The sequence below is a fragment of the Calcarisporiella thermophila genome (genome assembly GCF_041956535.1).
Source record: "Calcarisporiella thermophila strain CBS 279.70 unplaced genomic scaffold VTP21scaffold_1, whole genome shotgun sequence".
Lineage (NCBI taxonomy): Eukaryota > Fungi > Calcarisporiellomycota > Calcarisporiellomycetes > Calcarisporiellales > Calcarisporiellaceae > Calcarisporiella > Calcarisporiella thermophila.
The window spans coordinates 328935-345559 of record NW_027192191.1 but is presented as its reverse complement, the minus strand read 5'-3'; the positions used below and the strand labels follow the sequence as shown (position 1 = coordinate 345559).

At 42.1% G+C, this 16625-nt stretch overlaps 8 protein-coding genes across 8 annotated transcripts; 5 read left to right on the top strand and 3 right to left on the bottom strand.

The window, feature by feature from the left end:
• Positions 1–170: 170 nt before the first annotated feature.
• Positions 171–1043, top strand: VTP21DRAFT_163 (uncharacterized protein; the record flags this gene model as incomplete). The annotated part of the gene is made up of 1 exon (XM_069391738.1): positions 171–1043. One exon carries the CDS (start codon positions 171–173, stop codon positions 1041–1043), a length of 873 nt encoding a protein of 290 aa, XP_069256542.1.
• Positions 1044–2761: 1718 nt separating this feature from the next.
• Positions 2762–5179, top strand: VTP21DRAFT_162 (uncharacterized protein; the record flags this gene model as incomplete). The annotated part of the gene is made up of 3 exons (XM_069391727.1): positions 2762–3047; positions 3113–4099; positions 4164–5179. The coding sequence occupies 3 exons, from the start codon at positions 2762–2764 to the stop codon at positions 5177–5179; spliced, it is 2289 nt and encodes a 762-aa protein (XP_069256541.1).
• A 626-nt stretch (positions 5180–5805) lies between these two features.
• Positions 5806–6201, bottom strand: VTP21DRAFT_161 (uncharacterized protein; the record flags this gene model as incomplete). The annotated part of the gene is made up of 1 exon (XM_069391716.1): positions 5806–6201. One exon carries the CDS (start codon positions 6199–6201, stop codon positions 5806–5808), a length of 396 nt encoding a protein of 131 aa, XP_069256540.1.
• A 926-nt stretch (positions 6202–7127) lies between these two features.
• Positions 7128–8069, bottom strand: VTP21DRAFT_160 (uncharacterized protein; the record flags this gene model as incomplete). The annotated part of the gene is made up of 4 exons (XM_069391705.1): positions 7128–7344; positions 7402–7557; positions 7645–7900; positions 7955–8069. 4 exons carry the CDS (start codon positions 8067–8069, stop codon positions 7128–7130), a joined length of 744 nt encoding a protein of 247 aa, XP_069256539.1.
• Positions 8070–8429: 360 nt separating this feature from the next.
• On the top strand, positions 8430–10334 carry VTP21DRAFT_159 (uncharacterized protein; the record flags this gene model as incomplete). The annotated part of the gene is made up of 5 exons (XM_069391693.1): positions 8430–8537; positions 8602–8952; positions 9020–9864; positions 9921–10102; positions 10168–10334. The coding sequence occupies 5 exons, from the start codon at positions 8430–8432 to the stop codon at positions 10332–10334; spliced, it is 1653 nt and encodes a 550-aa protein (XP_069256538.1).
• A 264-nt stretch (positions 10335–10598) lies between these two features.
• Positions 10599–12365, bottom strand: VTP21DRAFT_158 (uncharacterized protein; the record flags this gene model as incomplete). The annotated part of the gene is made up of 6 exons (XM_069391682.1): positions 10599–10742; positions 10809–11124; positions 11187–11656; positions 11727–12050; positions 12115–12289; positions 12349–12365. The coding sequence occupies 6 exons, from the start codon at positions 12363–12365 to the stop codon at positions 10599–10601; spliced, it is 1446 nt and encodes a 481-aa protein (XP_069256537.1).
• Positions 12366–12754: 389 nt separating this feature from the next.
• VTP21DRAFT_157 (uncharacterized protein) lies at positions 12755–15150 on the top strand (the record flags this gene model as incomplete). Its single annotated transcript, XM_069391671.1, has 6 exons — positions 12755–12770; positions 12861–12975; positions 13074–13313; positions 13394–14589; positions 14653–14745; positions 14813–15150. The coding sequence occupies 6 exons, from the start codon at positions 12755–12757 to the stop codon at positions 15148–15150; spliced, it is 1998 nt and encodes a 665-aa protein (XP_069256536.1).
• A 1014-nt stretch (positions 15151–16164) lies between these two features.
• Positions 16165–16444, top strand: VTP21DRAFT_156 (60S ribosomal protein eL39; the record flags this gene model as incomplete). The annotated part of the gene is made up of 3 exons (XM_069391660.1): positions 16165–16179; positions 16228–16331; positions 16396–16444. 3 exons carry the CDS (start codon positions 16165–16167, stop codon positions 16442–16444), a joined length of 168 nt encoding a protein of 55 aa, XP_069256535.1.
• Positions 16445–16625: the final 181 nt, after the last annotated feature.

The window sequence follows — 16625 nt, the reverse complement described above, 5'->3', positions numbered from 1 at the left end:
GTGGGACTTCAGGGGAAAGAGAAAAAAAAGGAGGGGAAAATAAATACTCCTTTACTTAACCTTTTGTTATCATCTTGCTTCTTTAATACTACTCCAGCTACGGCATCAAAATTGAAGGCATTTCACACCCCACTACTAAACCAAATACCTTTTATCTCCAAAGCAAACCAATGTCACAAGCCGGCTGCATAACGATGACGAACTATCCTAACGAAGACTTGCTATCGCTTGGTTATGATGGTACCTCCACTCTCGCGACGATACTGGAGCCCATTAATTCGGCACCAGGGACATGGACGACCCCGATACAATCGACGTCCATGCTAGAACCAAGTGCACTCTGGACGGAGGGACAGCGCGACTTACTTCATGGGAATCCCGCGTTCGACACCTGCAGCTATCCGGCTGATTCCACTTCACCTCCACCTCCGCCTCCGCCTCCAGCATCAGCAGCTTCATTAGCATTAGCATCCATGCCAGCTTCGAGTTTTGTTCCAAATTTACTGGTCATGGATATGGATGCTCTCACCATGTCGGGTTTGAATTTCTCGGCTGCTCCACCGACATTATTCAACCCTGGGATGTCTCAATCCACAGACACTATGTCTACTTTACCTTCACTTACATCGGCGCCAGTTCCCGGAGCCCCAATGCCTGTAACTGTACCGACTTCTATACCTCTCCAATCTCAGCAGCGGCAGCTGCAAACTCAACCGTCATCGTCCTCTATGTCTACATCAAACGGCACAAAGCAAAAGCAGAAACTACCGGGTTATTTTCCTTGTAAGCATCCAGGATGCAACAAGGTGTTCCACCGTCCCTATAATTTCAAATCCCATTTAAGAACGCACACCACAGAGCGTCCGTTTGTATGTGGGGTCGACGGTTGTACCAAGGCGTTCGCACGAAAGCACGACAGGAACCGCCATGCGAAATTACACTTGCGATCCAATGCATGCCCTGTATGTATGCGAGTCTTTATGCGATGCGATGCATTGGCAAGACATCTGCGAGACGGGCCTTGCGCATTTGGATTGAAATAATGAAAAACCATTAATGTATTTTATCTATTTCTGAACAATAATCTTTCACTAGTAGAGGGAGGAAATGAGGGGAGCAAGAGGAGCGGCTTTATTTCTGTGCATATTCACTGTAATTTTTCAGTTTCTTAGCTTACTCCTTCCTGGAGGCATTAAACCTTTATATACATTCATTTCTTAATAAAAGCGCTTGAGCATGGTGCAATTTTTTGGGCTTTTTTTCGTGAGAGGTTACATTTTTTACACTTTATAGTCATCGCCTTCTCGGCGAGCTGATAAGGGTTTTGCTGAGATTGGGGTACACGCTTGTGGGAAGTGTGGAGCCGTGCTTTTTTGCTTTTGCGGGAGATGGCCAGAGAAGAAGATGCCGGGCTCCTGGGAGACATCTCCCCGGCCCCCCCCCCCCCCACCAACACTTCGGCTAGGGACTACAACACCGTGTCGGAAAGTGTGATTCACATACTCTTTACTTAATCGCGCCCTTGAGGTCACGAAAAGCCTGGGTGATCGATTTGAATAATACTTCGGTAGTCTTAATAATGCACGTCAAACCCGCCTCACTCTAATAGGGTGTCTGAAACCGTTTACGTAAAACACAATTTTTGAAACGTCCGTGTTTAAAACGAATAATTGCTAATTAAAAAAATTCGAGGATAAACTGCCGACCATTAGGGAATCGGTACCTTCACCATTACCAGATATTTTCAGGGCCTGGCGCAGCCTCCGCTGGCTAGATTCGATAAAATCGTAGTTCCCTATGGAGGAAAATGTTTGGGTGGCATTGTCTGGGGTTCCGGGCTGGCATCCAATTTTTCCGGCCCCTTATTTAGCGATTTTAGCCTTTGACTGCTGATGCATGTCTGGTAGAGTAAAGCCGACTCTTTGTCATCGACCTACTCAAAACCTGTCTGTCATCCCTTCTCTTTGGTTAGTCTCGGGGGATAAACTTGGTGGGGGATGGCCAAAGCCTGCATGATCTGCTTCGCATCTTTGTTTGATCATTTTCGCGTAAGCATACCATTGCGAACCTCATGTTACAAGCCGTAATGGATGCTCTTTTATGGTAGAGCCCAATTTTGAAATCAGTCCAAGCTCCTGTTGCCAAAGTCGAGTGGTGTAAACTGGACAAAGTAGTTTTTGGAAAAGGAATGCTTGACCTTGCAGCAATTAATGGATGTTGTGCGTAGGTAAGGACTCGTTGATTTAACTCTATGATATTTATAGCACGTTCATTGTTCGTTGATGGAGTCTACCGATATAATTAGGCTCAGGTTTCCTTGTAGATTTCTAGAAGGAAGTGATACCTCGTTTCATGAATACGACGTGGTGGCAAATCTAGCACACTTTCGAAACGATAATTATGGCGTTGAGGGCGACTTTTCTTGGGATTAGCACGTGTATTGGCTAGAATGCTCTTTCATCTTGATAGAGCAGATTGAATTTTATTATTAAATAATAGTTCTCGCGTTTTTTTTTTTGACTTGGCAGATCTAATACTCTTGCTAGCTGCTTTATACAACATTGAATACTATTTCTATCTATGTAAAACCCCTTTATCTATTGGGATCACTCACCGCTGTTCTCTTTATATCTCCACTGAATCGTTGCTGTTTAAAGTGACGATAATTTATTTCCCTCTTCTATACCCCTTGACGGATTTATTTTTCATTTCCTAATCTACAATACTATTCTACCGCGGTGCATATTAAATTGCTTCACTCATGTTGCGTAATTTACTGAAAAAGACTGGGGATCCTCCACCAGACACATCGCCAGATCGCCAGGGAAGATCACCCGGTTCGACTTCGCCAGAAAAGGCATCCCCAACACGTAGCGAAAAGAAGCCCGCTGGATCTACTACGCTACATAAATTGCAGGCTTTTGCTGGGAGTATCGTAACGATTCCAAGGTTTGTCGAAGATGTCGAATCCAACCCTTATTTGCAACCAGAATCAAAATATACTAGCTCTGGCCCATGGTCTATTCGACAGCCAGAGGTCGCTACTGGTATTTCTTTGTGATATTGTAAATATTTAAGAGCGTGTAATATACATATCCAAAAATTCTTTTAGATCAAGTAGCTAGTGCTCCCTCCACTCCTTCTCCTGCGCCGGCTCAGTCGAACCCTAACCCCGAAAATTTAGTCGCAAGCCCCTCTCCCGTACAATCGGGCGTTTCCCAGACAGCTCCTCCTGGATCGATGGGTGTGAATTTTGGATCCATACCCTCACCAGCTTTAGATATGAATGTGATGAGCCCGTCCATGATGGCGGCTATGGCTGCAGGAGACATGGGAAGTGGAATGATGGGTGGAGGCTTGTCAATGGGCCCAGGGATAATGGGACCAAATCCTATGGCTATGCCAGGCCTGGAGGCACGTATGATGGGAGCTACCATGATGAATACCAATCCCATGGCTGTTGGGATGAACTCCCCAGCACTGGGCTCTGCATCGCTAAATCCTGGAATTGGGTCTCCCGCGATGAGAGCAGCAGTCATGCACCCGAACTTGCCTGGGATACATCCCGGAATGATTGGAATGAGAGGATACGGTCCATTTTCCGCTCAAGATGCAAATGTAGCAAGTAGCATACCAAGCGCCACCTACACGCACTCGCCCCAAATGAATTTTGCGCAGCCCCACCAACCTCATTTCTCGCCGGCATATACTGGCAACCCGATGGCTAATATTGGACATGGAGGCTTTGCCCCCCCTTTTGGCTTCAATCAATCAGGTGTGTTTAATCCTGGAATTGCAACCACTGGATACACCCCGCGTCCACCAGCTATGTTTATCCCTCCCCTTCCTCAAGTCGGTAATATACCAACTTCTAATGGAATGCCAGAGCCCCAGGTTCCCTATTTGAATGCCACCTCTATGCCCTATCAAAACCCACTGTTTTCACCTAATGGGTACGAGGGCGGCCATTGGCCTACAAATATTTACGACCCATCTACAAATGCCCAAGGACAATCCACTCGCATAGATAAGCAGCCAGCCACTAGCCAAGCAGCCCCCAAATCAAGTGTGACTCAGAGCGAGGCGAATATTAAGCAGGGTAGGTTTCTTCTTATAACGGACTTGGAACCTTTTTTTTTAATTTAGGATATTTTAAACTTTAGAATCTATGACATTATCACAAAATGCGCCCATCAAAGCTACTGGCAGTTATACGAGGAGAAAGCCAGTTCCGACATACACTAGCCTGCAGAAATCAGTGTCGGGAACTAAAGAGACACAGAGTTCTCAGGCTTCAGATTCGGGAACAACGGGGAACAAACCCCCTAACCGAAAGCGTTCGAAATCGGTCACGTTCAGCGAACCACTTACAACAACCTTTGGCGAAGAGTCCGAACTTGAAGAAAATGATTCTGAACATTATGCTAACTCTGCGGCCAGCTCTTCCTCTGCAATACCAATCCTCAGCAAGAGCGCCGCTTCTAATACAGACATGGCAAGCAGCAGTGATGTTACCGGAATTCATCCTGAACAACCTGTCAGATCCACTAACGCAGAATCCGACAATTCTACGGTGGATTATGGCGTTGATACATTAAAGCGACAACTTCAAGCAATGCAAATGCAGCGTGATGAATTTTACAAGCGAGAAATTGAGCATCGTAGGCGTGACCAGCAAATCCTTGAACAGCTAGCACGCGGGCAGGAGAAACTTGAACGGGTGCTGGCAAAAAAAGGGTTTTTATCCTCTTTCGCAAAAGACCCCGTCGCTTCACAAACGGAGCCATTATTCCCGCACCGCCTCCCTCCTCGCCAGGAGGTACACAGGATGCATAAGAGTAAAAACAGATCGCATCGTTCACGGTCGGTTGATTCGAGAGATTCAGGTTCAAGATCATTGCGCTCTCAAAACGCACGGGATTGGGACGGATCTGTGTACTACGATCCTTACGATAGAGAATTCTATGACCCGCGACAGCTTATGGAAGATAAGCAACGGGCAAGTCATCGCGCGGCTCCCCCTACCAGTAGACATCCCTACCAGCCGAGTAGGGAGGAGCTATCAGAGCAGGACGGTGATGCGGATGAAAGTGAAATTACGGAAACGGACGCGGATGCATCTGTGGAGAACGCTGTCCGTGCCATGCCTCTAAGGAGACGGCGTAGTTGGGTAGCATAGCTTGTGGTTAGAACTTGATTCAGAACGATTTTCATATATGGACTTTTCCCCAGCTTTTGTATAGTGCCAGGCATAATTATACTGGCATCTTTGTTCTATTTTATTCTATTCTATATTTTACTAGTCTTTTTTTTTTTTTGCTTTCCATATCCCCATTTAATTATTTTTGATATCATTTTTCTATATCTATATTTAGACTTTTCTTTCAGGCTCTCTCTAACTACTGGATAGCAGGATAGTTTGAATAGACTGAAGTACATTTGCATTTTTCTAAAGAGCTGCACAATTTAGGAAATGGCTCGAGCTCAACGGTTCAATATAGACAATGTAGGGATTTCAAATTTCATTGATTCGGCCATGTGTGCATACCGAGAAGAAGCTTATGCGGCCAGCCTGCAAAGGAAGTGGAGGTGATCACTATGATAGTTCAAAACTTCGACTGTTGGAAATATCAAGTATAAAATATAGAGTAGAAAGAGACTCGAGTGGCGCAGAAATAGCCTATATTATAGACTATATCAATTTCAATGAAAGGTACAAGATAAATAACGTTAAAAAATAAGATAGTTGTTATATGAAATAGACAGGTGGATAGGATTATAAATTCTGGCAGAAAGACAAAACTTTCATATCAAGAATGGATCGGGGGAGACCCAATCTCCGTTACGCTCGACCCATTTCAGATCGTTTACATTTGATTTCTTGATCTCTCCAAACAAATGAGGAAACTTGACAGTCCCTTCTTCCAGGGGCACATCTTCCCATTGAATTTGATTCCGAATTGAGTCATATTCAATGCGCAAAAGTAGAATTTTATCCACCTCGGCGAAGAAACGACGAAGTGTGTCAATGACTTGTCCGGCACTCGAAAGATGGACAAAACCAGAGGCCAAATCAAAAGGAGTGGGCGAGATAACGGTAGGGAGATCAGTGAGGGCGGTACAGGAGTCGGGACTAGAGGTAGAGATCTCGGATGGAAGAAGGATCTTGTAAATATATGCTGGCGGTGGGTTGGGTTCCATTCTTTATCTCTTGAGAATATTTGGTTTTTTGACTAAGAGATGAGGGAAAAATGTGACAATTTTTTTGAATTTAACATATTTTCTTTATATGCATTTCTCCTGAATGGATGGAACAACACAAACGGCTTTATTATAGAAGAGAGGCGAAACTATGCTATCTGTGGATTCATTCCCGGTTACAAAAGCTCCATTCGAAATGCCATGGGCGGCAAAGCTGTTTCTTGGTGAATCTGCTTTCATGTTTATAGTGTCGACATATTTACTATTTTGCACAATATTTCCATGTTCCTTTTGCGCAATTATCCCTAATAATTTATCGACCCTTATTCTGTCTGAATTTTGATTGGGTGGATAGCTAATACATTGATTTTACAGGTTGGAGCTTGTGTCGTCATCTGACATTTTGTCGCCGTTTTGGACGTCTTGGGAGAAACAGAAAAGACCGAGCTATTTTCAATACTACCCATCTCATAGTAAGTAAGCCCTCTAAATATTTATTTCACACTATTTATTTCAGTACCACGTGTAATCTTGAAAAATAAGAGTCTGCAATCAACTTAAAGATTAGTCTCTGTTATAACCTCCAACAGTCAGGTTTTGGGTACAGTGAATTCCTATATGCGAAGCGAGAGAGTGTAATGCACAGAAAACACCGGGCGAACAAATATTATACTAGTTTCTAATAGCAACAGCTGTGCAATTAAAAGCTGATTTTCAGTATATATTTCTCTATTTTTTTTTTCTCGCGATTTGCAATACATTGGGTTTATATCTTACATGGATGCCTCTCTCGGTCGTTGCAGGAGGGCGTAGCTTTATCCTTTTTCCACTGGTATTCTTGGTTACTTTTTTATTAAAATATATCACATTTATTTCGCCAGCAAGAGGAAAAGAAAAAGGTAGAGAAACGTCAAGATACTGTTTATTCATGCAATGTTAGAAAGATAGTCTTTGACTTCTGAAGGGGTTAACTTCCGAAATAGTGGCTTCTTGGTCTCGCGGTCTGCACCAGAAATCCCTATAGTGCTTGTGCCAATAATGCCAATTTCAATTGAGTTTTCTGTGAGCTGTCCCTCAAAGCCCTCTTTCAAAGTTAATATAGCGGTGTGAACCGCGTCTTCCAGTTCAACCTCCTCATTGTATCTATAATTCACATCTACGTCAAGAGACTGGGTTTGAGAGCTGAAAAGGTGTTGTTACCTTTTTTCAAGGAAAGTCTTCGCATTCACCATGTTCTTGCCGATAGCACTTGCTTTCCATGCCCAGAATGAACCCGAGGGATCAACCTGGTAGAGCGAGGGTCCATTTTCATCAAAGCCTGCAATTAAGAGAGAGACTCCGAAAGGACGTACACCACTTCATAGTGAAGAAAAACATGTGAAATCAAAGGTGAGTATATATTGATATGATTTCATAATTAACATAGAATAAAAAAATAAATACCCAGATTGCGTAAATTCCTGCATAACCGCCGCCACCTCTTTTACTAGAATTGCAGTGGGAGGATCTTCGCAGTACACGCGCTTGTATCTTTGAGCAGCTTTGCGTGCTCTATTGATTAATACACGGAAATCGGGGCCCATCCCACTATACACAATCCCGATGTTCGAGCATACCATGGCTACTTTTTCGAGTGATGAATCATCGACGAGGGGGGTCGATGATTTCTTCTCCGTTGCAATAACAACCCCATTAGTTGCTAATTTGTAGGGAAATTAGATATTGTCTCGGATACATGTATGCAAGAATCTACCTTTTATTCCTACACTTGTTACACCCTGCGCAACCGCATTGAGAGCATATTCAATCTGAACAAGCTTTCCCGATGGGGAGAATGTCGTAAGCGAGAAGCTATAGCGATCGGACATTGTATAAAAATTTAAAGATAAAGATGTAGCTAGCTGTGTACTCTCTTCTTTCTCATTTTTCGAACGCTATAGGACGCGTAAATGGCCGCGTCATTGTTTGCTGCGCCATCTTGCGGCTTGTCCACTACTGGTTCGGTAATTTCAAGGTAAGAGGTATGCATACTTATCAGGAGAACACAATAATATTACAGCCGTACGATGGGCCCTCCATCATCCGCGTCGAGACCACTATTTTATCGCGTTTTATTTCCACACCTCTTTCCATCCAATTCATCATCTTTTCGGATTCCTTCACTCACATCTAACGCACAGACAATTGATAATGAAATTTATACACTTTTTTCTCTAATCACACGTGATATGATACATTCATGGTTCCATCAATTCTCGCACGATCATGAATTTGTCAATGCTATTTTAGAAAGTATTTCTTATGTAGTTCGTGAGCTGGAAATTAGATGTCGTAAGGTAATTTAGTACATCAATCATAGAGATCGGCTTCACACATGCTTACGAACATATTTATGCGTAGATTGACTGGGCACAGCTAATATTAGTTGAGATTCCACCCATTATACGTCGTCACTACCAGGAGTATCGCGTGGCTGAAGCAAAATGTGATACTAGCTATGGTGGTCAACTTAGCCTCGATCAACTCTTCCATGGAGCTCAGCCACATTTTGCTCTCCAAGGCAATGAGGAGAATGAAATAGAATACCTGCGACAGCTCGCCGAACATTTGCTTTACATATTAATGCCTGAAAGGGATGTGGAAAGCGATTGCGTACGGCATTTGGTGCGAGAAATTTTGACAAAAAATGTGCTTATGAATTTGGTTGAAAAGTTATCCGATCCAGATACAGTGAATATCTTGCTTTGCAAGGTTTTAGATTTTAGAGATAAAGCAGGGTTTTTTTATGATATTGATAGCTTTTTTTTTTTGCTCTTAGCTTTTAGACAAGCATGATGTGACAGCACAAGCACTTATTTCTCAGTTCATCGACAAAGAATCGGATGAAGAGTCCCTTTCAGGAGATTCCAAGAAAGGAGACGTTGACAAGCAAAATATCCTACAAGAGTTGGAATGTAGCCAATTCGACTCCAATTTTCCACGCATCTATGCGTCTCCAAATATGCTCTCACTTCTCCAAGACGCACAAGAGTCCGATATAAACCTCTCCGATCTCTCCACGCCTCTTCGCGAAAATCCATCCTATTTATCGACAGATTCAATTAAACCGCACTCTAAAAATACCATGGACCAGCTATCTCGGACGAGTTCAAAATTGCCAGAAGCTGAGAAGCCGACAATATACCTAGATACTTCCGAATCATTGTCATCATCACGTGGTTCATTTACGGAGGATCCAGGATACACATCTTCTAGGCAAGGCTTATACACAGTAAATATCCACCGTCGACATCTTGCTAACCGGATGATAAAGGATGAGCAGAAAAATGCTCCACTCACCGACGAAGATAACAGTTCTCCCATGCTTTTCCCTATCCCTATACGTCCTCTCAAGATCTCTTTTTCACTGATCACCGTTGAGGCTCTCCTTCTTCACCTACATAATTCCCTTAAGAATGCGGTGAATTTTATTTTCTCATCGCATGACAAGCTTACTGAGCTGCAACGACTTGCTCCACCCCAGCATACCGGCCTCGATCAACAGCTATTGCTTCTAATAAATGAGGCCTTTATGCTTGATCGGCGGCATCGGTGGTTTTGGTTGCAGTTGGAGATATTTATGTTCCCAGTAATGAGACTCTTGGCGGGGGGACTTGTAGATAGGTAGGCTGATATTTTTTTATCTATACGCTTGATACTACATGCTTGCCTTTCTTTAGGGTTCTGGCACAGTTCCTGCAGCATATATTATCAGTCGATCGATTGACCTATTATATACAGCTCTTGCGGGAATCTCTCTGGCCTAATGGAGTGCGTGCGCCCCCGCCAGTCCTTCCAACGGAGGAGGAGAGGCGTCTCCGCCAGATTGAAGCAGAGCTCAAGCTATTAGTCGCCTTACCAGGTAATTTTCGTGGATATTAATGAAGATTGGTTTAGTTTACGTTCTGACGCAATTTCTTTGTTCAGGTCCCTTTAAGCGATTATTAGGAGAAGATATTACCGAGCAGCTCAAAGCTGTTCACCATGCACTTGCCCCTTTTCAGCGTAACAAGTTTGTGAATAAGCATTTGATATACCTTGTATTAGATTTAATTATATCTCGAATTGCTCCGGAATTAGCGCGAAACAACTAAATATTTTATTTACACTTTGCTTATCTATTGTTGATGTTAATCGTAATGATTCTTTTGATACTATTTTCCCCTTTATCTCGCAATCTCCTTTGTTATGTGTTTTTTATTCTATTTCGCTTCAGCTCTAATGTAAATATGTTCTTCAAACCGTCTGTATCCGCATTTATGATAGAAGCAAGAATGAAGAGATATGAAGAGGAAGACATACGTTACTGCTTATTGCTTATTTCAATTTTACACTTTAAAATTCTCTAGCATAACAGATTAGACGTTTAAGGTTGCCTTGTTTTCAACCTTAAGAATCCCTTCGTATGGACGGAGTGCGGGTGTGACATGATGCTTGATGAAGTCATCCACTTGCTCAGGAGCACGACCAATGAAGGTTTTCGGGTCCAGCAGTGTATCAAGCTAACATCCAAGCAACGCATCATTCAGCTACATTATAAACATTTTTTCCGTTAAAGCCACCATTACCTCTCCCCAAATGGGCTTGAAGTATTCGTTCTTCCTGATGCGTTCAATTAAATCATTCTCTCCTCCCTCCTCCTTCACAACACGCCCCGCTTGATGGCTCAACACACGAATTTGCTCGTGACACTCCTGGCGATCGCCGCCTTTTTTCACCATTGCCATGATGAAATTCTCAGTCGCCATGAAGGGAAGCTCCTGGGAAATACGTCGCTCAATGACTTTAGGATAGACAACCATGCCCTCAGAAATATTTTGCAGGATTGTGAGAACAATGTCCGCGGTGAGGAAGGCTTCGGGGATAGAAATGCGACGATTTGCACTGTAAAACAATCGACGTGTTAGTGGTGTAAAATCACTGAATAATCCGCTGTGTATACTCACCTATCATCCAAGGTGCGCTCCAACCACTGGACACTGGCCGTTTGCATCGTATTATTCACTAATACCATCAAATGCCGGGCAAGCGAACATACGCGCTCGCATCTCATTGGGTTTCTCTTGTACGCCATAGCTGAACTTCCAATCTGATCTTTCTCGAACGGCTCCTCAATCTCCTTTAAGTTGGCAAGCAACCTAATATCGGTCGCAATTTTGTGCGCAGTTGCACCAAAGGAAGCAAGCGCATTTAAAACGTCGATATCAATCTTGCGAGAATAGGTTTGGCCGGTAACAGGATAGGCTTCAGTAAAGCCGGAGAGCTCGGTGACACGTTGGTCGAGCTGTACGACTTTAGAATGATCACCGTCGAAAAGTGTTAAGAAAGAAGCCTGAGTGCCAGTCGTGCCCTTGACTCCACGGAATTTGAGGTCGTTGCGAGCACGTTCGAGATTGCGAAGGTCCCATAGCAGTTCCTAGAAAATACGCGTGAGAATTTAGATTAAACATTTGAAAAGTGCTTAATGTGTGATTTTCTGTATATACTTGAATCCATAGTGTAGCCCTCTTGCCCACAGTTGTTAGCTGGGCGGGCTGGAAATGGGTGAACCCAAGTGTAGGAAGTGCACGGTATGCCGCTGCAAATTTCGAAAACCTCTCAATCACTCGCGCCAATTTGGCAAGAACAAGGTCGAGAGCCTGGCGAATAATTATGAGGTCGCCGTTATCAGTTACGTAACAGGACGTTGCGCCCAGATGAATTATACCAGCAGCTTTCGGTGCAGCAACTCCGAATGTATGGACATGTGCCATCACATCGTGTCGTCTGCGTTTTTCCTCTGCAGCTGCGAGCTCGTAATCAATATTTTCCTAGATAAATTTTAATGTGCATAAGTTTCAAGTTGGGATGGATAACCCAAAAAATTGCCCTCACCAGATTTGCCCTCATTTCTTGAATGGCCTCATCGGTAATGTCCTTAATTCCTAGCTCCTTCTCAGCAATGGCCAGATTCAGCCATAACTTGCGCCAAGTAGTAAAGCGCATGTTGTCGGAAAAGTTCGCCGCCATTTCCGGGGAAGCATAGCGGGATGTCAGCGGGCTTTGATATCTAAGGGGGACAACTTTAATTCTAGGAGAGCATAGACATTTATGTTCTATTAAACTCACTTTGCGTGGGAGTCCATGGGTAAAAACAAGAATTTTCCGGGAGATTGTTGCTCGAAACGACAAATACCTTTATTGTTTTCAGTTCGGATGAAAATCGACAGTAGTAGCAGTCACAAAAAATTTTCTAAAATATGGACTGCAACTTTATTATTTTACCAGTTTACATGGAAACTTCTGCTTATATTATTATATGAAACCCGTGTAAAATACCTTTGTAATATAAGTAAAATTTAAGCTAACCATAATATATTAAATTACTTCTTTTATTGCAATTTTAATTTACAAGCACTCGGCTCGAAGTTCGGGAATGAGATGCTGCGCCATTCAACGCCGAATTCGTCAATAGGAAAACAAGGCACACATTTTTCAACTCAGTTCTCATCGCTGGCATCCTTGGCCTTTGAACATGTCATCAAAACAAGGTATACTGAGTAGATCTTGGATCAAAACTACCTTTTGGATTGTAAAATTGTAGTTCTAATTTGTATTTTTCTTTTTAAAACTAATTACAGCTGTAGTCAATGCAAAGAAGGCTTCCTCTAAAAAGTTGCGGCGAAAACCTCCCGCTGGTCAGCCCCACCAACTTCAAACATCAGAGGAAACATTGACATTTCAGCCAAAAAAAAGGTAAATAACATGATCATAGAGTCACTTTTTGTTGAAATTTCTATATATATTCTTCATGCTGATAAATTTTACATATTTGCTATGAATGTCATTCATAGATCCGAAGCAAGCTCAAAAGCAGCAACACAACGACCGCCACCTAAGCTGGATGAATTCTCTGACGAAGAATCTTTTAGCTCTGATTCTTTCTGTGAATCTGAAGAGGACGAGGAAGACTACTGTAAAGGAGGATACCACCCTGTAAAAATAGGAGAGAGCTTTAAAGACAATAGGTATACAGTCGTAAGAAAATTAGGTTGGGGCCATTTTTCGACAGTGTGGTTAGCAAAAGACAATGAGTAAGTGGCTCTATTGTTATTATATATTTTTTGCTATCCGTAAGGCCTGGCTTCATATGTTGATATTAATTCCAATATAGAATGAATCGACATGTTGCACTAAAGGTCGTAAAATCAGCCCAACACTACACAGAGACAGCTATCGATGAGATAAAGCTATTAGAAAGAATAGTCCAAGCAAATCCCCAAGCCGTTGGTCGAAAATATGTGGTTGAGCTTCTTGATCATTTCAAGCATCGAGGACCAAACGGTGTGCATATTTGCATGGTATTCGAGGTGCTGGGCGAAAATCTTCTATCACTGATACGCCGCTACAACTACCGTGGTATCCCTGTACAACTTGTTAAGCAAATTACTCGTCAAGTTCTGCTCGGACTCGATTATATGCATCGTGAATCGGGGATTATTCACACTGATTTAAAACCAGAAAATGTATTGATTGCGATTGACGATGTGGAAGCCGTTGTACAGACCGAATTATTGCAGGAAGGAAAAAGCCCTCGCGGAAAACGCCTGAGCAAAGTTCGGATGATCGCGAGCCAACCTCTTTCCAGTCCTACTAGTACGAGTCCTAATCCCTCCTACCAGATCTCCCTCTCAACACTCACGGAGAGCACTCCTACTAGTAAATCGCTTACAAAGAATCAAAAAAAACGGCAGAAGCAAAAACTGAAGAAGGAACAGGCAAAATCGAAGAAAGAGGTGAATGGAAACGAAACAGGAGAAACCATGGAATCTGCAGAGCTCCAATCAAGTACTAGTATGGAGGATGCTCCTTCGGATTCAAATAATCTTGAAAGCACTGCTAACGCCGCTAAGCAACAAGAAGCGCAGGAAATTACAAGCCAGGCCACTGGTTATCCTGATGAAGCAAACGAGAAGCATTCTCCTCACCTTGAGCCAACTGAATCCGATTCTGCTACTCCTGTTCCATCTTCGCCTATGACTCCGAAATTAAATCACTATAAGTCCAACTCTAATCCGACTAGTCATTCTGAAAATACCGGCGGCGGTGGTGGCGGCAGCAGCAGCAGCAGCAACAGCGAGCTCACGGATATCACCGTCAAAATTGCTGATTTGGGGAATGCATGTTGGGTGGATCATCATTTCACAAACGATATTCAAACGCGACAGTACCGTTCTCCGGAAGTTATTCTAGGTTGCCGGTGGAATTCAAGTGCAGATATTTGGAGTCTGGCTTGCATGGTTTTTGAGCTATTAACCGGTGATTATTTGTTTAACCCTCACGCTAGCTCTCGATTTACCAAAGATGATGGTACATCTTTTTACGAATACTTTATTCAATCTATCATTTTTCTAATCAATTTTTTCTACACAGATCATATAGCGCAAATAATAGAGCTGCTCGGGCAATTTCCTAAGCACCTTGCCCTCTCCGGAAAATACTCGGATCAAATCTTCAATCGACGAGGTATACAGCATGAATCTACCTTTTTTCTACGACATTTATATTTATTTTTTCCTATATTCTGATTCAGGTGAACTTCGTCATATTCATAAACTACGCATGTGGAAACTTGTAGATGTTCTACACGAGAAATACCTCCTCCAGAAACCCGAGGCCGAGTTCCTCGCTAGTTTTCTATTACCGATGCTGAACTTAAACCCAGAGAAACGAGCCACAGCACGAACTATGCTTGAACACCCATGGCTCCAGGATGTCGGTAACAAAGAAGAAATGAATGAAAAAAATCAGGGTGAAGGTGTGGAGGCGAGTTCAGCGGAGAATGATGCATTGAACGAAAAACTTGAAGAGATCGAGGCCAAAGGGAAGTCAGTTGAAAACCTGCAGCAGAACAATGAAGACGATAGGTAGAACACATATATTTACTTTTATTTCCTCTATTCTCATATAAATTCGAATATATTTAAAATTGGTCCATCATTCTTCTTGATCTCTAATATCTCCCATTTTCATTCCCTCCCCCCTCTTCTTTTTCACATATCTGCTTTTATTTGCAATCGATTTCTTCTTTTTCTTTACTTTTCCTTTATACTCTATTTTAGGTTGCATTTTAAATTTTTAGATGCCTAAAATGATACTAATTCCTATCTATTATTTGTTGTTGTTATTTTATAAAGATACTCATTTATTTTTCTTACTTTCGTTATAATGGCTATGGCATTTTAAAGGTTGTAGTTGGAATTAGAGATTTTTGAAGAAACGCTACGTGGAGGACATAGGTGGATGTTATTCTGGATCACTGAATTATATATTATTTACCAATGCTATAGAATCTCCTTCATTAAACCATGTGCTTCTGCTACTTTATATAATTTTCAGCGTTAATCTTTTCCAGCGATAGACTTTTCTATCGCCGCCACATGAACTTTATGGTAAATCCATATTTATAAACCTAATGACTAGAAATTTCCGACGATTCGAAAGGATAAATCAAAATAGCCTCTTATTGCACAACATTTTTCGTGTTAAAACAATGTAGGAAATATATATGTTATTCTCTCAATTGTACTCTCAATTGTATATTCACTGTACTATCTTTTTTATTTATGTCTTTTTATTTTTTATTTTTTTTTATGGCGAGGTTTATCAATTAAGTAGCATTGATTTAGAGTTTTCCAGTAATGTTTTAATGTTTTAGCTCGAGATAATGCGGCGCAGCAGAACATGTCTCCCGATTTCTACTTTTACCTCAGATGCTACTCTTGATTTCCTCCTACTTTCAAGTCGGCACTCCACTGTCAGTACGATATATTCATTATGGTAAGTCTTGCTTTTCTCAGTACGCTCTACTACAGATGGATGGATGGATGAAGGGTGCGATTATATATGTTGTTATTTCGATGTGTATATGTGGGATTGTGCTAGATGAGCGATGAAATGGTTATTAAGCGATGAGATTCATTAATTGAGTATATTTACAATATATAGCCCTCCCACAAGTCATTCAAGGTCAAGCGCATTTTGGGCAAGAAGCAAAAGCAGAACCGTCCTATTCCGGCATGGATCCGCTTCCGCACCGATAATGCCATCCGGTAATTGCCGTTTATTTCAGAAGGAAACAATAGATGCTGATGAACATCTCTTTGTATTATATAGGTACAATGCTAAACGTCGTCACTGGCGCCGCACCAAGTTGAACCTCTAAATTTGTGTGTTAACAGACTTCTTATTTCTTTTGTCCTAATAAAAGAAGAGTTGGGCATCATTTTTAAATAACCTTTAGCGTGTCGAAAATAGCTATGGATTAAAATATATCGTACCTCGAATTCATTGTGATTAAGTTCAGATTGCACTATATGATTGTTAAAATTTATTACTGTCAAAAC